General features: G+C 43.7%; 1 protein-coding gene across 2 annotated transcripts; it reads left to right on the forward strand.

Moving 5' to 3' along the window:
- The first annotated feature begins 14 nt into the window (after nt 1-14).
- On the forward strand, nt 15-23,807 carry ect2l (epithelial cell transforming 2 like). 2 transcript variants are annotated; one of them, XM_033615465.2, is made up of 21 exons: nt 15-851; nt 2,703-2,815; nt 2,933-3,095; nt 3,171-3,426; nt 3,532-3,766; nt 6,249-6,384; nt 6,530-6,695; nt 6,981-7,109; nt 12,096-12,188; nt 17,700-17,906; nt 18,022-18,125; nt 18,246-18,395; nt 18,488-18,574; nt 18,986-19,095; nt 19,203-19,350; nt 21,061-21,134; nt 21,264-21,420; nt 21,524-21,589; nt 21,708-21,796; nt 21,892-22,064; nt 22,195-23,807. In XM_033615465.2, exons 1-21 carry the CDS (start codon nt 702-704, stop codon nt 22,326-22,328), a joined length of 2,940 nt encoding a protein of 979 aa, XP_033471356.1. In that variant the 5' UTR covers nt 15-701; the 3' UTR covers nt 22,329-23,807. The 2 variants fall into 2 exon arrangements, with proteins under 2 accessions (XP_033471356.1, XP_033471358.1); XM_033615467.2 differs by lacking the exon at nt 6,981-7,109.
- The last annotated feature ends 49 nt before the right edge of the window (nt 23,808-23,856 follow it).

Here is a 23,856-nt window from a genome sequence, read left to right on the forward strand (position 1 = left end):
CTTGCAGACTTTGTGGGTGTGTTCCCTGGAAGTTTGCAAGTGTTGCAAGCTGTCCAAATCCACAATTCATCTAGTCCACAAGGGGCTTCAAGCAGACTTTCTGCAGACAGCACCAGACGTCCCTGATTTATATACCCAAATTTCATCGCAATACAGACATGATGATGCAGTTTTTTGCCTGCAGACTGAAGAAGTAGTACAGTTAATGCTTTGATTAATTAACTGCATCATAATATGAATGGATTTTAGCATGTAACTACAGATTATTGATGGACATTTTGCAGTCCGAGTGCATCTTGCAATCCAATATGATCCATCCGTCCATAAAGGAATGCATTGATCCAATATGATGCATCCGTCCATAAAGGAATGCATTGATCAAAGAAGTTGGAAAAAGTGTAGACCACATAAAGTGACAGTATTTGACTGTTGTTAATGTGACAAGCTGCTTTTTGCTTCATGATCACAGACTTGAACCCATCCTGTTACATATTAATGTGCAGGAGGACTGAGCTGTGTGAAGGAATGTGCGCATCCTTCTGTTGACGCGTCTCTAAGGATACTGAGAGCAGAGCCGCGCACTGGCAGCCTGTAATTCAGCATTTGCTCATTACAGCGCTCAAAGTGACAGTAAATGGGACTAAACACATTTAGACAGAACTCGAGGCGTTTTGTCAAAGCGGTTTATCCTGTGTGAAAACATGGAGACGAACGGGAATGTAACCCTTCACTCGGTGAAGCGGTGGCAGCACCGCGGGACGGACTGTGAGCCGCAGCGGGTCCGCAGCCTGCGCTCCGAAACCTGTTTCAGCACCTGGACTCCAATGAACAACAAGACGAGCAACCTGCAGGTCAGATACCGGCAGAACATTTACTCAAGGCTCGATAAAGTTTCATTTGTGTTAGATTTATTTTTTATTAACAACCACCAGATGGCAGGAATGACCAAATTATTATACCACGCAGCATATATGCGACTCTTTCAGTTTCAGACAACTTTATTTATCCCAAATGTACACTGACAAACAATCAGTCCAACAATAATTGAATAGTTAATAAGGGAATGTTAAACATATGGCAATTAGGAAAGGAATCCAATAATAAAAATCTCATAAATAAATTCAATAAATAGGTCCTCTAAAAAGAAAAAATGAGATGAGATGTTACACCTTTATCCTCCACGTTATCAGTAACATGAAATAACACTGATTTAATTGGCCAATTAACCTGAAACTGTGCACACAACAAAAGAAATAGGCACCAAGTTAAATTAATTATTTATGTGCAGAGGTGGTTTGGGGCATCCAGGTTTAAGTCCTCTTGCCAAGGGTTAATGCATACAGATGAAAGCACTTTGCAAGAGTGGAGCACATCTCTGCTACAAATAAACAGTTGTTTTTTTTTCTAGAACTTACCTTTCTTCTACAATGGCACTGAGAAGTGGTGGAAGTGAGATGTTACAGGCAGAGGGTTAAAGAGGGTAACTAGCAGCATTCACAGACAAAGCACTTGTCTTTTGCTGGATACATTTTCCCCACAAATACAACATGATAATATTCTTAGCACAAGCCTATGGCATTTTACATTGTATAAATTAGCCTAGCAGTTCACATGATCCTCTATTCATACTGGTTGTAACACTTGCTGGAAAAGTCTGTTTAACACAATTATTTCAATCCAGTTCTATCTATATATTATAGGTCTCCATCTACATCAGGGGGTGGCTGGGTATTCTTACATGTATCCATCCATCTGTTAGTCTGTCATCCATATTCAGTGGTTGGACATGTACACAAAAAGGGTAACCTAGATCCACATGTCAAAATATGAGTGCTGAATCTTATTTAATTAAGGACATGAGTTCAAACTGAACATAAGTTTCAAATTTTGCAGGTCACTCTTTGGTGGTATTGTGGTTAACTGTCCAGAACAAGCCTGTGTAACCACATAAAAAGTCCATGTTACAATTTACCCTGTATTAGGTTGTGCTCTGCACTCCCCTACTTTCTCATGAATGTGAATAGAAGAAAGTTTTGACATACACTAAGGTATTTTCTCTTTGCTTTTATTAAAACTTGAGTATTTAATCCCATAAGCACTCAACAATTTGAGCATTAGCAATAATAAATAAACAATACTAGTAAATGATTGACAGCAAAAAACAAACACACATAGTCAAATGGGAGGACAGACAACTTTATTTTAGTTACATTTTTTATTTTAATAAAATAAATATGGGAATCGAAATATGCCTCTCCCATCTCAAGATATCACCACATATAGTTAATAAAAAGCATCCTGGTTTTCTGAAAGGTTGAAGATTAATATTTTCACCTGACAGAGCAATGGTAGCACTATGTCCTGGATAAAGGGTAATTTTATAAAGATTACATCAATGCTGAGATTAATCCTTCTCTGTTCCCCCAACATAACAAATAACACCAAAAGGCAGTGCTCCAAAAAATGTAAAAGGCAAGCAAGACTTGACCTGGCTTGATTCTTTAATTAATGGCCCCATTACAGCAATGTATCCAGCCGTTATCACAAAATCAGTGTACTTCCTTGTCCTGCAGTCTTCATCAGGGTTGTGTAGCTTTTGGCAGAGCAGCCAGACTCTTATGCAACGAGGTGCACCTTCCACACATTCTTCACTGACTGTATAAAGGCTTTTTTGTGTGTGTCCTTTCCCCTTTTTGTCCCAGTTGTTTGAGGAGAGGATGAACCTTGTGCTGCACTGGTTTGACCTGTGGACAGACAGACAGAGGAAGCACCTGCTGCACTCTCTGCTCACACGCTGCACCAAGTCACAGCTCAAGTAAGGTCTTTTTCTGTGTGTTTGTGTCATGAAGTTTATGCATCTTTGCTGGGGCTAGAGAGGTATTGAATTTGTTTCAATACCTGAACAAATGAACACTTCTGACAATGTGAGCAGGTGCTGCAGGGATTTGCTGATTGAGACCGTTCCTGTGACTCAAGTGGACTTCACATCGGTGCTACCTCGGTTCCTGTCCCTCTATGTGATGTCATTTCTGTCCCCTCGTGACCTCTGTTCTGCCGCCCAGGTCAACTGGCACTGGAGGATTCTTGCTGAGCAGGTCAGACACCCAGAAGTGAATTTTATTGCTTAAATTAAGACATTTGTTGCTTACCCTCCATGTCCTTCTGCCCAGGACTGTCTCTGGGCCGGCCGCTGCATCACTAGAGGCTGGTTCCTCCCCTACACTCCAGGAGAGAAAGAATTTGGAGCATGGAAAAACCACTACGTCTCCTGCGTCTCCACGCTGGACTGGCTCACTCCCCGGGAGGCAGCCGAGCAATACGGGACCATAAACCAACAAAGCGCTGGGATGACCGAGGAGGAGGAGGAGAGGAGGAAGGAGAGGAGGATCAGGCAGATGATCAGAGACAAACTACAGGAGGAGAAGAGTGAGTGGGAAAGAAAGAAATCAGAAGAAACAACAGCGTGTCACAATGATAGCAATGCAAAAACTTGTGCTTAGAGACCAGGGCTTTTATCTGTTGTGTTTGCAGGACAATCTCTGAGAAGCAGGAGAGCCTGGGGCGGCTACACAAAGCCAGAAGGAGCCAGAGGTGGAAGTACCCAGACAGGAAGGCCCAGCTCTGGAATAACACTCAGCTCTTGGCCCTCTCTCGCCTGGCCTCAGAGGACTGTTGGGTCTTCCAGCCTCTGTCTCAGCCTGGACAGAGGACAGCCCATGACTGAAGCTCAGAGCTCGGAGAGACTCCAGGCCTCCAGTCTGAGCAGGTGATTGTCTACACGCCAACAGTGACATATTCACTGACCCTCAATGATATCAGTTACCTGCAATTTAATACACAATACATACAGACAGATTGGATCGCTGAAGCAATAGAAATGATTAAGTTAGAAAAGGTAACATTCACACTGCGAAATAATGAGACGCAATATGCTGGAGCATGGGAGCTGGTGGAAAAGAACTTAATTTTACTATGAGAGGAAGGCAAAAAAGATCTATTTAGTTTCCTCTTTTTCCGATTCAAACAAATAATTTGTTTTTTGTTCATGCTGTTCTACAGTATGAGCATTGCATGTTACCTGTGCTGTAAGATCAAAGTAACAATATTCATAACTGATATTGTTTGAGGGGTGCATTGGTAAAAGGTTGGTTTAATTTTTTATTGGGGGGGGGAAGAGATAAAAAAGATACACTGCACTGAGGTACCTGGTTATTAGAAAACATATGTACAATTTTATGAAACCACAGTGGAAGAGCTCCAGGGTTCCCACCTTTTTGAAAGTCCTGGTAAGTTATGAAATTAGCAATGGTATTTTCCAGGTCTGGACATGGTTTCCAATTAACCCTTTGGCTTGATTTCTTTTCAAAACATAGGAAGAAGGCAATGAGCAATGAAAGAAGAAATGACCCAAAAAATCAGTAAAAAGAGAAAATTAAAACAGAAAATTAGTTAAAAAAAAAAAAAAGAAATGGCCTGGAAAGAGTGCTGAAAAATTCTAATAATTCTGTGACATAATTTTAAGATGTGGTAGTAATAATAATGATAATAAATATAGTTTCCCCTAATCTTAATCTAGTAATCTATCTATAATATTTCTTTTTGCAATTAGTGGGACATTTCTTACCAAGTTGCTTATTGCCTTTTCCCCTATGTTTTTGAAATAAACTGCTACAGTTTGCTCAGGGTTCAAAGGTTTAAATACTTACAAAAGGTGTCTGAAAGTGGCACAAGAAAAGTGATGTCACTCCAGGTTTCAAAGGGTTAAGCCCGAAAGTCCGCTGTTTTCACACTTATGTACCAAAGCACTCTAGCCCAAACCATCAGAGAGCTAGAGGCCAAAGAACAACAACAACAGAAATCTTTTTGCCAAAATATATTTGTAATATCTCTCTTACCTTGTTGTTATTGCTGTGAAAAGCTCATTCCCGTTTACCGACTTGTTGTCCGTCATTAAAATGAATCTGGGCTGAAAAAGTTGACGGCTGGAGGTTCCGGGGGAAGCATAACAATGAACACTTACAGCAGCTGACATTGCCCCACAGCGCGTTCTGCTGACTCTGATTGGCTTACAGTGCTGTCAATCTCATCTCATCTCGTTTTGGTGGGTATAGCATCATTCTATTGGCTCTAACGAATCAAATGAGGTGTCAATCACTCAAATCAGCCAAGCCGTCACGGAGATACGGGCCTCCAAAGCTCAGTTTCAAATGTAGTAGGTGTGTATGGTCAGTTTGGATTGGGAAATGGAGGAAAAAAATGGAACGGACAGTTGTATGTGTATATCCTAAACATCATTAGGGATTTACAGAAACAAAAAATGAAAGATATAGGATTGTACATGACAAAAATCACATGCAAACATGGTGCAATTTTGGAGAGCTCGTGTGAATTTTCTGTAATAAAACCTCTCTAAAATTGTTCTGCTTCACTTTATCAGCTAAAGTTAACAGAATGTTTTAGAAAAATGTAGGGTTAACCGGGGATTTCACACTGAGATTTGAGGCTCATAAAATATGTAACTATTCACTGTCAGTGTTGTAAATGTGTGGTGATGCTACTGATAGTAAGTGCTGATTGATAGCTAAGCTACGTAAGCTTGAATGGGAGGCTGCTGCAGTACAGTCATACGGCACAGTGGCATCAGACTGTTGTGTCCAACTAAATCAAATCAAACTGTTGGCTATCAGCAGGTTTGTTACATGCAACACTTACAGGCCTTACAATAACTGGTGGTTCAATCTCATATACATATTCGATTGTATCACAAGGTATCAGGATTTGGAGTGTAAACAATGTCTGGCCAGTGTGTTGGGTCATGGATCCACTTGGACAGGCAAAGTCTAAAGGAACATGACAGTTTTAATCCTCACTTATTGAGGAGGCCTGCACACTTGGGTTCAGGGAAGGTCGCAAAACAATTGAACATGTCTGTAAAGCAAGCATTTGTTTAACAAGAAATGTATGCAAACTTGACAAAATTATACTCCAAATTGTATTAACATTGGATGGATTTTCAGTTTTCAATCCTCCAGAAAGGCGAGCAGCATGATTATTACCTGTACTGGCAGGACTGGTCTGTTGTCAGTGGGTAAATGCTAATTCAGATCAGTAGCTAATCAGCTGCCCGTTCCAGCTTCATACTTAATAGACAGACATGAGAGTGATGTAGATTCTGCAATCTAACTCTCTACAAGAATGCACCAAAGCTGTGAGGTGAACACTAACCACAACTTCACCTTCTCGTTCAGTGAAAGACTGAGCAAAGCCAGTGGAGCGCTGTCCTCCTTCACCAGCAGACCTACACTGCCACATACAGTGTCACCCATCTATCTGACCACTCCTGCCCTCTTACTGCTCATCTCCAACAGAATCCCTGCCTATGAGGTAAAACACCAATAAAAAGTCATCACCATCTATTTAAGAGAGCAGCGATGAAGGCTGTGAGTGTAAAAAGAACAAAGCACAGTGGGAAGATAAACACAACATTTCTCCCTGTCTGCTCTTTTCCTTTCTCCCTATGCTTATGTAGCTGGTGCTGAGTGGTGTGAAGGTAGGAGTGATGGTGGTTCTGTACGATCACAGAGGGACTCTCACAGCTCTCTTAGCCCAGGTAGAGAGGGCTATTTCCGGGCGGAGAGCTCAGAGGCTGGGTCTGCTGGCTCCGGGAGGAACAGAGGAAATCCATCTGCTTCACAGTGAGAATTAATAATCCTATGTGTGTTAATGTGTGGAAACACCGACAGGGTTAGTCCCAGTCCAACTGGAGCCTCCAGTGCTAGAAGTTTATCTCTCAGGAAACTGGGAAACACATCTGCTAAAACCATTTCATGGCTTATTGTAGTGTGACAGTAGCTTTTTTGTACACTAATTCCCCAGCTATCCTGGTGCCCAAGACTAATTACCATAAATCTTCCGTTACATATGAACTCACCCTTTTTTTCAGTCTACTAATGCAGTTCATTTTACCCTTGACTCTTTAGGTAGTAGCCTATCAGAGAGGACTCTACTGGCCCCCGACCATAGAGAATTCTGGGAAAAACTGTGTGGCTGGATAGCGCCATCTGAGGAGGGAGGAGGGATTGACATCTTTTCCCCGCTGGCAGCATCTGGTCGGGTGAAACAGATGTTCACTAGCAAGGACCACACCACAACGATATGCAGTTTAAAGATTTAATAAGGATGTGATTGTCAGAAAATGGTTATGAATGGGGTGGTGATGAATGGGGGAGTGCAGATTGCAGAGTGCAGGTGAATGAACGGGATGGAGATGATGTCATCGGAGGGTCGGACTGGGTGAGGTGTAGATGTGGGCGGAGAGACTCAGTGTGGGGGTTCCGTCTCGAGTTCTGATGGGCCCGTGCTGTTAGGAAGCCCCCAAAAGAGTCTGATTAAATGAGGATTAGTCTGTCGTGCGCTAGACGGAGATCATTGAGGTTATTGTGGATGTAGGTTTGATATGCTTGTGAGGACCAGCGCCCGAGGACCTGAATGACTTGGTCTGAAATACCTGATCTGGCGGCTGAGGAGGCAGCGCCGATGCGGAAGGAATGGCAAGAGTAATGATCAGATGAAATTCCGGAGAGACAGAGGATGTTATGGAAGTGTTTCTGGAACCAGAAACGGATGGCCATCCTCCCTGTTTCAGTGAGGAAGAGGGGATCTTGTGGTGAAGCACGGGTGTGGATGTATCTGGTCAGTGGCTCATGCGGGCTGAGAAAGGAGTTGAGGCGGAAGATGTAGATGGGAAAGGTTACTCCTAACTGATCAGTTTTACTCCTGCGGAGCGTGAATATGAGCGAGTCTGAAGTGTGGGTGGTGATGGCGGATAGACTGGGATGACGGGAAGGATCGTAGACAGATGATGTTGGAGCGAATTCAGAGCACCTCAGGAATCCGAAGAAAGCGAGCAGAAACATTGATTCCAGTGTTAAGTGGACTGTGGGAGAAATGTAACCGGAGCGCAGAGTGTGTATGCAGCGGCAGAGCAGATCGGAGGTGAGAGGGAGGCGTCTGGCTGTCAGCGCTGGTTCGTGCTTTCGTAAGCCTTTGATTAGCATGGTGACGTGAGCGTGCGAGATTGATTGACAAGGGAGGCCGGTGGATAATTTATGGAATAAACTGATACCAGCTAGATATGTTTGTATACTGGAGGCCCGGATCTTTGTTACGGTATGACAGTGTGTGATGAAGTTGCACATGGACATGGCGTCCAGAGAGGGAAACGGTAGATGATAAGTGGCGTGGTAATTCTTGAAAGAATTCCAGCCGGTGAGGTAGGCAGATAGCGTGCTTGGTGCCAAACTGTTAAGGATGGTTTCTTGGGAGATGTGAGTGAGATTTGCCAGATGAGGATTTAGCTGAATATGGTCGCTGAAAACGGTGGGATTGGTGTGGGATGGACATCCGAGTCTGGAACCTAGCATCTGAATTTCTGGAAAGAGAAGCGGGAGAGTGAGTCAGCGATGGCATTGTGGTGACCGGGAATGTGAGACGCGCGGAGGATGAATTGATGCTGAGTGGAGATGAGAGTGAGTCTGCGGGTGAATGGCATGATGGCTGGGGAACGGGAACGGCCTTTATTGATTATATCTACTACTGCGGTGTTGTCAGAGTGAATATTGATGCATTTTTTTGACCATTCGTGCCCCCAGATTAGAGTGGCGATGATCACGGGGTACAGCTCGTACAGAGCAGACGAGGGAGAGCGTGACTCTGTGTTGAGGGACTCAAACTCGGAGGGCCAAGCGGCAGCAAACCACCTCCCCCCGTAATACCTGCCGAAACCTATGGAGGGAGCCGCGTCCGTGTAGAGTTGAATGTCCTCGGGATGGGTGATGAAGTCGTCATAGAAGAATGAGATGCCGTTCCAGGATGACAGAAATTGCTGCCACATGTGCATTTCTGTTTTACAAGTGTCGTCCAGAACCACGTGGTCGTGGAGAGAGGGAATGGATGCAGCTTTGGTCAGCAGTTGAGAAAGAAAAGATTTTGCCTGTGGAATTATACGGATGGTGTAATTGAGGTGCCCGAGGAGAGCGAGCAGCTGGCGTTTGGTGCACCTGTCTGTCAGAAGATAATTAGACAAGAGCAGCGAGATGCGCTGCACTTTCTCCAAGGGCAGTGAAGCCTGGAATGACATTGAGTCCAGAGTGATGCCCAGAAACTCGATGGATGTGCCAGGTCCTGAAGTTTTTTCTTTGGACAGAGGGACACAGAGGTCGGAAAATGCAGACGTAAGTGTAGTGACACCGTGGCGAGGAGGTGAGGACGGGGGAGTCACAACAAGAAAATCGTCCAGGAGATGAAGGACGTAGGGGAGCCTGTAATTGTTAGAGAGGATCCAGCATAGAGCCTCAGATAAAGAGTCAAAGATTTTGGGACTGCTCTTGCAGCCAAAAGTGAGACGCACGGAGAAGTAGTAAGCCCCCTTCCAGCAGACACCGAAATAACACCAGAAGTCGGGGTGAATGGGCAAGACCTTGAATGCGCTAGTGATATCAGCCTTAGACAGCCATGCTCCGTGTCCCGCCAGACGAATCAGTGCCATGGCGTGGTCAATGGTGGCGTACTGCATGGAGAAATCCGGGCTAGGAATAAGGCTGTTGATGCTCGGGATGTTGGAGCCGTGTGGGGACGACAGGTCAATGATCAGCCTCTTTTTCCCCAAGTATTTGCGTGTGGCGACACCGATGGGACTGATACGGAATATGGAGAAAGGAGGATGATCGAAAGGGCCTATCATAAATCCCTCCGTGACTTCTTTTGCCAGTAATGTGTCAACAGTGTCGGGCTCCGTGAGAGCGGATTGAAGATTGTGACATGTGTGGGAAGAATCAGGAAGCACCTCCGTGCCGGGGTGAAAACCGTGAGTGAAGCCAGAGATGAGAAAATCGACAAACTGCTTATCAGGGTGGTCACTGAGAGCAGCAGCGAGTGCACGTACCTTTATGGGCGTGCTGAGGTGACGTTCTAGTCATGCTGCTGTGTTGGTGGGATAGTGGGGGCAGGTGGTCCTGGCATGAGCGCCCCCGCAGAAGGAGCAGACGTGCAGGAGACGGCAGCCGGACGAGTTGCAACCCCACTGATTGAAATTATTACACACCATCCTGCCGCCCTGATAGAGGATCGGCTGTCCTCGCTTGTCGACGCCCTTTGGCACCGGCACGTTGACGGTGGGACGTGCGTCCTTGGCTCTGGGGATGACAGGAGGGGGGGGTGCAGCGGAAGACAGACGGTCGAAGATCGGGGCATTGCGTAGAGTGGTGGGGCGGGGGTTCGGTGGAGGAGCCATGATAGTGCATGCAGAGGCCGGGTGAGAAGGGGTGCCACATAAGTCGCAGGAGAGGGAGGAATGAGCTGCGAAAATGCAGCAGTATATTTCTGAATCGAGGGCCCCCCAGTATGTCCCCTGGTTTAGCTGCTGCAACCGGCCGGCTGCTTGTGCGGCAAAGTGGACATGGTAGGTATAAAATCCCGTCCCCCGAAACGCAAAGCCATGTCCAACACGATGGACAGATAGTCGTCCAGCTCTGATCGACGGTGAGGAAAAGCAGAGCAGATGACGTCGCGAAAAAGGGAGAAAGCTAGAGCAAACTCAACAGGAGTCAAGTCTTTGGACCTGGTTGGCAGTGACTGCTTTAATAGAACTGGACCGAGGACAGTCTGCAGTTCCCTGGGTTGACTACTGTCGAAAAAAGATGGCTGAATGAGCTGGGCTAGGTCTACATAATTACCGGACAGTATTTGCTGGCGCAGTGAGTGCGAGACGGGTGAGGGGCAGTGAATGGCAGAGGCTGGTGGAGCTGGTGGTGTGGCTGTGGTTAGAGTGTAGATGGCAGCAGAGGAAAAAACATTAGGGTGTTGGGGAAGGGGGGGGGGTAAGGAGAGACACATCGGAAAGAGAGTGGAAGGCAGTGAAACACCCGCCGGAGGAGCCTGTTGTGCTGCAGGACGGGGCTCCTGGGCTGCGATGCCAGCCGGAACAGGATAGTTGGAAGGAAGGGTAGAGGAAAGGGATGTGGGGATGGAGGATGTGTGTGCACGGGGTGAGAGTGGAGGCCTGCGAGACAGGGAGGAGAAGAAGGCAGATATTGTGCGTGACATATCTGCGTCTGAGGGAGCAGGCACAGGGGGTGATACGACCTGACCCCCGGCTGGGGGAATGAATGAGAGAGGCTGCTCCGGCTGGAGTGGTGGAGGCGCCGTGACGTCACCAACGGTGACGCTGGCGGGGGTAGGCCTCGGAGGGCGACCCGGAAGTGCGGCCGGCTTGGGAGAAGGAGCTGTGGCCTCGGGAGCCCGGACGGCAGCTGAATAGAGCTGGAATGGCCTGGACTTGTTGTTGCTGCGGTGGAAGGGGATGTTTTTTGCCCTCAGGAACCGCTGGAGCCGGGCGATGGTCCAATCTCTGATGTCGGGCTCTTGCTGTGGACGTGGAGATGGTGGAGATCGCCGAGTGGAGCGTGACGGAGCGCCGCGGGAGCGGCCAGGTCGACTAGACGCTGCACCGCTTCGGGAAGGAGGAGGAGAAGACCGCCGCTGGCTCCCACGGTTGTGGACGCTGCGTCGATTTCCCACCCGCGAGGATGGAGGAGAGGAGGCCTAAGATCCACTAGGCGTTGGGGCGATCTCGTTGATGGAGCCCGACGGAGAACCACGGCGAGACGGAGGGATGTGGACCACAGAGTGCAGCCGGCTCCCCTGGGAGTTTCTGTTACCGGCAGACTGCTGAGACAGGGTCAGAGGATCACCTGGCTCGAACAGGGAGTCGTACAAGTCGTCGGAGTCAGACTCGGACAGGTTGACTTGCAACACGTGATCCATGTACGCACGTACGTGAGTACGCACAAAAAACACACTTGCTGAGATAGCCTACGTAGGGTCGCCAATGTTCGAGAGGTCTTAGAGGCCTGTGGTAGAGCTGTGCTGGTATATATTTGTTAGTCAGGTGATTAGAGGAGTGGTTGAGGCGTGGTCCTGCTCCTGAACCTAAGTTAAACAATTAACTCCATTTAGGACAGACACTTCTCTGTAATCCGTCACAGTCTCTGCATCTGTCTCATTAACTTCCACCCTCTCTCTTCTTTCTTCCTCAGCATCAGGAGTGGCTCTCATCCAGACTCTCTCTACCCTGACTGGCCTGGAGGTTTGGGCGCCAGTGGGTCTTGCCACCGGAAGTTTCCAGAACAGTGAGTCACTCGTGCTGACTCAGACACTGCAACTGAAAAATGTTTGTCAGGAGCCCTAAGCCTAGCATTAATGCTCTACTGTTAATTGTGGCAGCTATGTTTTTATTTAGTCTTATTCTTAGTCTTTGCATGTTCTCCCAGTGTCAGCGTGGGTTTTCTCTGGGTACTCCGGCTTCCTCCCACAGTCCGAAGACATGCAGGTTCATTGGTGACTCTAAATTGCCCGTAGGTGCCTTACTCTGAAGCGTCACGTAAAGCGACGTCCTTTTCTGATGACGGCGGCACAGCTGAATCTGCTGCATAACGGAGCCAGTGTTTGGCGTACATCCCAAGTCACATTATATTCGCTGATCAAAGCCGTACCCCCCCCCCCCGCCATCATGACTCTGGTCACACAGGTTTGCATGTATTACCATTGTTATTGAGTCATTTGACGAAGTTTGTGGCAATTAAAGAACGGTCTGTAGCCCTGCCACTGTCACTGTGATGAGCATCATTATCATTATTATTATCATCATTATTATCACTATTATTAAATCCACTCGCCATCATTCAACAAGTCAGCTGCTGAGTGAATAAGACATATCAGACCTGTCAGTCTACCTCAGTCAATTCAGTTTTATTTATAAAGCCCAATATCACAAATCACAATTTGCCTCACAGGGCTTTACAGCATATGACATCTCTCTGTCCTTAGGACCCTCACAGCTGATCAGGAAAAACTCCCCAAAAAAACCCTTTAACGCAACTGAGGAGGGATCCCTCTTCCAGGACGGACAGACGTGCAATAGATGTCGTACAGAACAGATCAGCATAATAAATGAACAGTAATCCCTATGACACAATGAGACAGAAAGAGAGACACAGAGAGAGAGAGAGATGCAGGACAGACGGTAATGACAGTAGCTTACAACAACATTAATGAAAGTAATAATATTAATTAATATTAATATTAATAATTAATATAACTTACAAGCTATTAAACATTATTCCACTCACATGACATGCAGGACAATTAATGATGGGCAAATGTGTGTGTGTGTGTGTGTGTGTGTGTATGGGTGCCATTTGTAAAGTGTCTCACACTGAAAATAACATCAACATTTTGCCACATTTAGCTTCAAACAATGTTTAAAAAAGTATTGTGAATTTTTTAACGTCAACTTTTACCACATTTACAGCAATATTTGTTAACTTAGAAATATATTAAATAGTTAAATCTAAATATTAAATCTAAATCTAAATGCTAAATCTAAATCTAAATGTTAAATCTAAATATTAAATCTAAATCTAAATGTTAAATCTAAATATTAAATCTAAATGCTAAATATAAATATAAATGTTAAATCTAAATGCTAAATATAAATCTAAATATAAATGTTAAATCTAAATATTAAATCTAAATCTAAATGTTAAATCTAAATGCTAAATATAAATCTAAATGTTAGATGTTAAATCTAAATGTTCTGGGTGAAACTAAATATTTAGCTAATATGCAAATTCACACTGCCGGTCACCAAAATAAAAGCTCGAGATGGTCAGACTGTGTTTATAGAATCAAATAACGAATTAAAACCAACTTATCGGGGGAAATGAATACTTGAACATACATTAGCGTGATAATAACTACCTAAAATAACAAGAAACATGTTCGGAGAAATTTTATTTGACGTGTACTTTGAGTTGTTAGTGTCCCTTCGGAGGGATTAACAACCTAAGCTAAGCTAACAACCATTAGCTCTTAGCCCCGTTAGCAGTGTCTGTAATGACTCATTAACTCTTAAACGGTCCGTGAAAAAAATATTTTTTTCCAGCGGATGTCTTAGTTACAACATGATTGAGCTAGCAAAGCAGTTTTGTGTTGCTATGTGTGGTATTTATTCAGTTTTGGGAAATCATGTCTAGAAAGCATCATTGGCTGCAGCAGCAGCAAAGCTATCAGGACATCATCTGTTAAAAGCCTCCCGTTGTCTGATACCACATGAAACTACTCCAGTTAGCTCAATCATGTTGTAACTAAGACGTCCGCTGGAAAAAAAATATTTTTTTTCACGGACCATTTAGAGTTAATGAGTCATTACAGACACCGCTAACGGGGCTAACAGCTAACGGTTAGCCCCGCTAATCTACGATAACCATGTTATTAATTTCAGAACGTGATAGTGATGTTTGTTCAATCATTGTGTTTATAGACTTTACAAACACCAGATTAGTCTAAACGGTGATATAGTGACGTGAAAAATGTGAGATATGCATATATATATATGTAGCTAAACTCCACTGGTTTTCTACCCGGAAGTATTTGTAAATAACAAGGTGATTCCCTCCGAAGGGACACTAACAACTCAAAGTACACATCAAATAAAATTTCTCCAAACACGTTTCTTGTTATTTTAGGTAGTTATTATCACGCTAATGTATGTTCAAGTGTCCATTTCCCCCGATACGTTGGTTTTAATTCGTTATTTGATTCTATAAACACAGTCTGACCATCTCAAGCTTTTATTTTGGTACTTCCGGTGACCGGCAGTGTGAATTTGCATATTAGCTAAATATTTAGTTTCACCCAGAACATTTAGATTTAACATCTAACATTTAGATTTAGATTTAGCATTTAGATTTAACATTTATATTTATATTTATATTTAATATTTAGATTTAACATTTATATTTATATTTAGCATTTAGATTTAACATTTAGATTTAGATTTAGTATTTAGCTTTAGATTTAGCATTTAGATGTAACATTTAGATTTAGATTTAGATTTAATATTTAGATTTAACATTTAACATTTAGGTGCCACATTTAATATTTAGATTTAACTATTTAATATATTTCTAAGTTAACAAATATTGCTGTAAATGTGGTAAAAGGTGACGTTAAAAAATTCACAACACTTTTTTAAACATTGTTTGAAGCTAAATGTGGCAAAATGTTGATGTTATTTTCAGCATGAGCCACTTTACAAACGGCACCCCATATATGTGTGTGTGTGTGTGTGTGTGTGTGTGTGGTGTTATATCAACACGTGTGGTTCTGGACATGAGCAGCTGCACATTTAACAGCCACACATCACCGACAGTCCGCTGAACAACGCAACGGGTTGTGAATGAAACTTAATTACAACATGACAGCCTTGCAGGAAATATCATTAACGTTACTCTTTGTAGTCACGTGGGCATATGAATGACAGCGTTTCATTGCAAAGAATGCATGTAACAGGTGCACTTGCGCTATTTCTCCACCATCTCGTTCAAATGAGACAGACGTAGGGGGCAGGTATTTATACGTCATGGCCTCAAGCTGAAAAAGACTTCCTGTTAGGAACCTCTTGTGTTACCTTACTCATCGCACCTAACAGATCCCTCCTAACGCGGGCGGAGAAAAAGCACAAGTGAACCTGTTACATGCATTCTTTGTAATGAAACGCTGTAATTCACATGCCTACGTGACTATAAAGAGTAACGTTAATGATATTTCGTGCAAGACTGTCATGTTGTAATTAAGTTTATTTCATTCACAACCCGTTGCGGTGCTCAGCGGACTGTCTGTGATGCGTGGCTGTTAAATGTGCAGCTGCTCGAGTGATATAACACCACGCACACACACATACACAAACACATTTGCCCATCATTAATTGTCCTGCATGTCATGTGAGTGGAATAATGTTTAATAGGCTGTAGATAATATTAATTATTAATATTAATATTAATTATTATTATTACTTTCATTAATATTGTTGTAAGCTACTGTCATTACCGTCTGTCCTGCATCTCTCTCTGTCTCTCTCTCTGTCTCTCTTTCTGTCTCATACGGATTACTCTTAATTTATCATGTTGATCTGTTCTGTACGACATTTATTGCACGTCTGTCTGTCCTGGAAGAGGGATCCCTCCTCGTGCTCTTCCTGAGGTTTCTACCGTCCCCCCCCGTTACGGCTTTGATCAGCGAATTCAATTCAATTTTCAATTAAATTTTATTTATAAAGCCCAATATCACAAATCACAATTTGCCTCACAGGGCTTTACAGCATCCGACATCCCTCTGTCCTTATGACCCTCGCAGCGGATAAGGAAAAACTCCCCAAAAAACCCCTTTAACAGGGAAAAAAAACGGTAGAAACCTCAGGAAGAGCAACTGAGGAGGGATCCCTCTTCCAGGATGGACAGACGTGCAATAGATGTCGTACAGAACAGATCAGCATAATAAACAGTTATCAGTTAACAGTTATCCGTATGACACAGTGAGACAGAGAGAGAGAGAGAGAGAGAGAGAGAGAGATGCAGGTAATGACAGTAGCTTACAACAACATTATTGAAAGTAATAATATTATAGTTATAGTTCTGGCTACTGTGGTACAATATGTTGAAAGTATGTATTAATATCTGTAGTCATACATACATATAGTCATATGTGTATAATAACAGTAGAAGTATGACTAATGACTAATGATGGCAGCAGCAGCAGGAGGCATCTGGCAGGACCACGGCAGCAGCACAACCACACACGTCACGCTGTCCAGGCACCGCTGCGATATGAGTTAATCTGAGAGGCAGTGGAGCACAAAGGCTCCGGAGAAGAAGCCGAGTTAGTGACATCCAGAATGGCCGAGTTATCAAGATGCAGTAATAGAATACGAGAGAGAGAGAGAGAGAGAGAGAGAGAGAGAAGAGAGAGAGAGAGAAGAAGAGAAGATGCCCGGTGTATTATTGGGGGGTCCTCCGGCAGACTAGGCCTAAGTCAGCCTAACTAGGGGCTGGTACAGGGCAAGCCTGAGCCAGCCCTAACTATAAGCTTTATCAAAGAGGAAAGTCTTAAGTCTAGTCTTAAATGTGGAGACGGTGTCTGCCTCCCAGACCCAATATAATGTGACTTGGGATGTACACCAAACACTGGCTCCGTTATGCAGCAGATCCAGCTGTGCCGCCCATAGGTGCCGCCGTCACCAGAATAGGACGTCGCTTTACGTGACGTTTTAGAGTAAGGCCGTCTCATGTCTCTTATCAGCAATCCTCGCTCCTCACTCCTAACTCCTGACTCCTTAAATGTTTTCCTAAGTGGGAGGGACTAAACAGTTAGGTAAGGTGGCTAAGTTAGGTGGTTAGCAGTAATTTTAAGGGACTTGGGACGTACCCTTGGGACGTACCCATTATAGGTAAGGTGCAGGTGATGAGCAGCAGGTGCGTGACAAGGGAAGCAAACAGTTTTTTGACTGTTAAAGTATGGCAGCATGAAGTGTTTGTAGCGTGTTGAAGCTGAAATTGATGAATGGACACTTACCTTTAATGGACACTGAACTGTTAAGTGGAAACTTACCTGAGATGAATTACGGACATACACTGAAATAAATGGGTGACTGCACTCAAAGAAACGAATTCGACATTGGTTTATTGCTGTTGCCGTTCTCTTGCTTTGTTTATTAGTAGACTACAGTACCACCACCAAGTGTAAAGTTACTCTAAAGCATTGCATTAAAGCCACAATATATATATTTTTTTACCCTCTCACAGTCCTTAGCGAGTGGTCTGACGGCAGTTTGTGCACCGCCCTCTCGAACCAGCACCGAGCAGCCCCGGCTCTGCAGTTCGTGTGTGAGAGCGTACTGCATGGCTGGTGCAGGCAGGCTCAGTGGATGGACGAGGCTCTGGGGGAGCTGAGGGGCTCCCTAGGGCCACAGCTACAACGACTGAGCCTCCAGGCCAGGGGCCGAGCTCTGGGTGGGTTTCACATACAGGTAGATTTTAATGCACATCTGGAGCAATGGCAGGTTTAAACTACCTGTGTGTTGTGTGTCCTGTAAACTGTCTGAAGGACCTGTGAATGTATTTATAGGTCATTTTGTGTGGGAGAGAATTCGCCTTGAGGAGCTTTGTGTGTCCAAAGATGTAAGCGAGGCTCTGACTGAGGGACTCACAGCGCTCACAAGACAGGAAGAGGTGAGAATTACTGTAGAAGTGTTTTGTAATAAACAAGAGCAAAAACTGAGATGATGCAAAGTTACTCATGTGCTTTGAAAGTTGTGTTTTAACTGCAAATAATTTTCTGCTCATGTTTCAACCAGACCTTTGGAGTTTCTTGCCATGTTCCTGAAAAGATGGCGTGAGGAGCAGGAGGGAGAAGAGAGTAGCGGGGAGGAAAAGAGGAGAAACAAAGAAGCAGATGATTTCTCCTTAACACCACAGAGCTTGCAGCTTGAGCTACCACAGGTGTGTGTGTGTGTGTGTGTGTGTGTGCTTTGTCCATTCAGAGAAGGTTGAAGGAACACACAAACAACTTGTTTCTTTCTCTTTGTCCCTAGACAGTGTTAGATTGGAGAGGTGCCGCTGCCAGAGAGCTCCTCCACAGCGAGTGTCTCTATCTGGGGAGACTGAGCGCTGTGCTGAAGGTAGGTCATTGGCAGACTGCAACAACATTAAAAACGAAAGACTATTCAGCTTTCTTTCTTTTAGTACATTTAGTGACAGTCACATGTTTAGCCATTGTTTCAGGAGCAGTCCTGCTCGACATGTGGTCTAATCAGACTTACAAACACTTCCTCTGAAACTGAACACATTAGGTAATGCTGTTCAATCAGTTTAGAAAATAGAATAACACTGATTGGAAAAATTGTGGGAAGTTTATTTGAAACATTTTTAAACTAGGTGTTTGTTGATGGTTCTGCAGCTGCATGGCATGTTTTTAGTTTTTATTAGAATTTGATTTGGGGAGGAGTTCAAAGTACCTTAGATGCAGAAATGGTTCAGTATTAGAATACTAACATGTCTGACTGATACCTGTCCCCCCCAATGTGTTGAAGGTGTACCAGGAGCCTCTTACTGCAGCTCTCAACTCCAACAGAGCCATTCTCAGCCATGCTGACATCCACATTGTCCTCAGCCCTGTCAAACAAATACTGGAGTTCAACAGGTACACACACACACACACACACACACACACACACAAATATTTGTATGGTGCTGTCTCGTTTGTGTCTGTCTGTGTGAACATGATACATGTGAGTGTGTTTGCTGCAGCGTGTTTCAGGTAGATTTACAGACCAGGCTGCAGCAGTGGGGTGCAGAGCAGTGTGTTGGAGATGTGTTTGTAAAACTGTGCTCAAAACTCAGAGTCTACAGCAACTACCTCAACAACTACACCACCGCCCTCCGTACCATAGACAAGGTACAGTCAAACAATGTGTATGTGCCATATTTTAGACAAACTGCTCATCTGTATGATACAGTACAGGCCAAAAGTTTGGACACACCTTCTCATTCAATGCGTTTTCTTTATTTTCATGACTATTTACATTGTAGATTCTCACTGAAGGCATCAAAACTATGAATGAACACGTGGAGTTATGTACTTAACAAAAAAAGGTGAAATAACTGAAAACATGTTTTATATTCTAGTTTCTTCAAAATAGCCACCCTTTGCTCTGATTACTGCTTTGCACACTCTTGGCATTCTCTCGATGAGCTTCAAGAGGTAGTCACCTGAAATGGTTTTCCAACAGTCTTGAAGGAGTTCCCAGAGGTGTTTAGCACTTGTTGGCCCCTTTGCCTTCACTCTGCGGTCCAGCTCACCCCAAACCATCTCGATTGGGTTCAGGTCCGGTGACTGTGGAGGCCAGGTCATCTGCCGCAGCACTCCATCACTCTCCTTCCTGGTCAAATAGCCCTCACACAGCCTGGAGGTGTGTTTGGGGTCATTGTCCTGTTGAAAAATAAATGATCGTCCAACTAAACGCAAACCGGATGGGATGGCATGTCGCTGCAGGATGCTGTGGTAGCCATGCTGGTTCAGTGTGCCTTCAATTTTGAATAAATCCCCAACAGTGTCACCAGCAAAACACCCCCACACCATCACACCTCCTCCTCCATGCTTCACAGTGGGAACCAGGCATGTGGAATCCATCCGTTCACCTTTTCTGTGTCTCACAAAGACACGGCGGTTGGAACCAAAGATCTCAAATTTGGACTCATCAGACCAAAGCACAGATTTCCACTGGTCTAATGTCCATTCCTTGTGTTTCTTGGCCCAAACAAATCTCTTCTGCTTGTTGCCTCTCCTTAGCAGTGGTTTCCTAGCAGCTATTTGACCATGAAGGCCTGATTCGCGCAGTCTCCTCTTAACAGTTGTTCTAGAGATGGGTCTGCTGCTAGAACTCTGTGTGGCATTCATCTGGTCTCTGATCTGAGCTGCTGTTAACTTGCCATTTCTGAGGCTGGTGACTCGGATGAACTTATCCTCAGAAGCAGAGGTGACTCTTGGTCTTCCTTTCCTGGGTCGGTCCTCATGTGTGCCAGTTTCGTTGTAGCGCTTGATGGTTTTTGCGACTCCACTTGGGGACACATTTAAAGTTTTTGCAATTTTCCAGACTGACTGACCTTCATTTCTTAAAGTAATGATGGCCACTCGTTTTTCTTTAGTTAGCTGATTGGTTCTTGCCATAATATGAATTTTAACAGTTGTCCAATAGGGCTGTCGGCTGTGTATTAACCTGACTTCTGCACAACACAACTGATGGTCCCAACCCCATTGATAAAGCAAGAAATTCCACTAATTGACCCTGATAAGGCACACCTGTGAAGTGGAAACCATTTCAGGTGACTACCTCTTGAAGCTCATGGAGAGAATGCCAAGAGTGTGCAAAGCAGTAATCAGAGCAAAGGGTGGCTATTTTGAAGAAACTAGAATATAAAACATGTTTTCAGTTATTTCACCTTTTTTTGTTAAGTACATAACTCCACATGTGTTCATTCATAGTTTTGCCTTCAGTGAGAATCTACAATGTAAATAGTCATGAAAATAAAGAAAACGCATTGAATGAGGAGGTGTGTCCAAACTTTTGGCCTGTACTGTATGTAAGTAAAAGGTGTTGTGTGTCAGTGCAGGGAGACCAAGCCTCCATTTCGGGCTTTCCTGAAGAGAGCTGACAGAACTCTTGCAACACACATGCTGAGGTAACAGCACACACACATACACTTGTATCTTTATTTGTCTCCATGGGCATCATTGTCCACACCTGACCATAAGACTATAATCATTAATCACACCGTAATGTTTACAGACATGTTATTGTGTTTGTGAAGCCTGCAGGAGCTGCTGCTGTGTCCAGTGTGGAGAATACAGGAGTATGTGACTCTGCTTCAAGCTCTGTCTTTACACACACACCCCAGTCATCCCGACCACACACACCTGTCCTCTGCCCTCAACACCCTGCTGAGATTCAGAGAATTTGTACAAAAGGTACAACAGAGCTGTGAGTCAGTACCTCATGCTGATTAATAAATAAATGTGGAGTCTGTAGCATTTCTGTGCCATGAACATCAGATGTTTTCTTTTGTGTCAGTTAAAGCGTAACTCAGAGAGAGACAGGCTGATGGAGGAGATGCAGCAGATGATTCAAGGCTGTCCAGTAAAAACACAACTCCCTCTTTTTTCTCATTCTCTCAAAACAACCCATAAAACTTACCTACTGTGAGTATTTTATGATGAATAAGGTGTGTGTTTATGGTTGTGTGTCTGTCATGTAGAACCTCAGTGAAGGGAACAGGCAGCTGATAACAACTCAGGATGCTGCTTTGCTCAGGAGCCCTGATGAACAGATACCAGACTCACTCAGGTAACAAATCTATGTTTTAAATGGCATCATAACTGATTGTAAATCTAATCACCTGCTTATTTTCGCTCTGTGTGTTTGTGTGTGTGCATTGTTAGGACCTTTGAGCATGTATCTGATGTGGGCCTGTTCCTGTTCAACGACGCTTTGGTGTTGACACGGCGAAATGTGCATCACACACCTTTCACGCTGGCTCACCAGAGCACACACACATTCCTGGCCTCTGTGGCCCTCGCCAGCCTGGCTGTCAGAGAGATCGCACATTCACGCTGTGAGTTTTTGTCTTGTAGGAACGACAGTAGCGACAGCTTTGATGACTTTCATTAATCTTCAGTATATGATCATTTAAGTCTGGTCTTTTTGAGAAATTGTGAGAGTGACAGGAAGGTCTTTTTCTGTAGATGTGTGTCATGCCTTTGTCCTGGAGGGTCCTTGTCGTTCCTGGGTTTGTGCCACAGAAAGAGGTGAGGAGAGAGAGCACTTCCTGTCTGTGCTGCGTTCGGCCATAAACTCTGCTCTGACAGAACATCAGTGAAGACACCGTGACGACACACCAGCAAGACAAGAGGAGGTTTGGACACCACTGTTGGCCCTTTTTTACATGAAAAAGTTTTTAGTTTGTTCATTTTTAAGTCAGGAAGTGTCTTACTTCTGCCTTAAAAGTGTTTACAGAGGTAATCCTTTAGTCACAATAATTACCTAAAAATAACATACAGTAATTTTTTTTTTTCAAGCTTCTCACCGAAAATCAGTTTTCTACTTGCCCTTGTACAAATTACTTTATTTATTTGCAGTTATAAAATACAACAAATACAACAAAGACAACAAAGACGTGCCTTTGAACAATGACCCTGTTTTATCCACCTTGCTTTTTCAAAATTGTGGCAAACTGGACAGTACAAAGTTGGAATTTTACCCACATCCTCTAACATCACCAAACTAAACTCCTGTTTCCAGGAGAACTGAAATCCTCACTTGTGCCTCAGCTCATAAAGTCTGTCTTTAACCGCTGCCATTTTGCTGTGAACGCCCCATCAGTACTGCGCAACTGCAACTTCCACCAACGATGCAATGCGACATACTTTATTGTCCCTGTAGGAAAATTCATCTTGAACCCTGGAGCTACACAAGTATTGCTGCCTTACAATAACAGTCCAGAAGAAATGGCCTACATGACATTTAACTTACCCCGGACATTAATGCAATCCTTAGTTGAGCCCTGCATTACATCAACCACAATCTTTGTTACTGTAAATTTCAACACATACATCTTCACAACTTCCGAAAACCAAGTGTCAACTCAGCATCAACTGGACATGTTTAACCCCCGCCACAGATTGTAAAAAAAACAAACATATTTTGATGTACATGATATTTGAACAAAATACTGTTGAATAAAGAGCTAAATAAATCACAATGAATTAAAATCTAGTCATTATTCTGTACTCTTGCACTGTAAACCTGTTGTAGTTTAAGTTAAAAAACTTTTAGTTTTACTAACTTTTTTTTTATGAATAGTTTTGCAGTATATTTCCATATGAATCGCAGTGGATATTAGAAAGTGATTTGTGTTCTGTTTGCTGGTTCTATCCTGTCCTGTCTTGTCTTTTGTGTGGAGTAACTGTGTGTTAAGCACTCTCTGTGTACCTGCTGTGCACTGAGAATATTGTGGGATTTATTTCTATTGTAATAATACATCCCCATGAAAACATATTGCCTTCTGCTAAATATGTTCTGGAGCTGACCCTGTAAAATTACAAGTGAATTTTGCTTCTCTGCATTCATTCCTTTGACATTAAACCAGTAGCATTAGCTAAAAAATCCCAGCATTACAAATAACATTCCTCTTTGACAATCAGCCCTTTAAATGTCAGCTTTAAATATAATATCTCAAAAAGTAATCGCCATTTGTGTTTCCTTACAAATATCATATCATATTCATTGTTGTTCCTTGTTATATCTCCAATTATTGGCATGCATGCATTTTTATTCCAAGTTTTCAGTGTTAATAAATCTTCTATTTTTTCAGTTTCATCCTTTAAATGAGCTTTGATTAACAGTTT

This window comes from Epinephelus lanceolatus, chromosome 24 (genome assembly GCF_041903045.1).
Source record: "Epinephelus lanceolatus isolate andai-2023 chromosome 24, ASM4190304v1, whole genome shotgun sequence".
Classification (NCBI taxonomy): Eukaryota; Metazoa; Chordata; class Actinopteri; order Perciformes; family Serranidae; genus Epinephelus; species Epinephelus lanceolatus.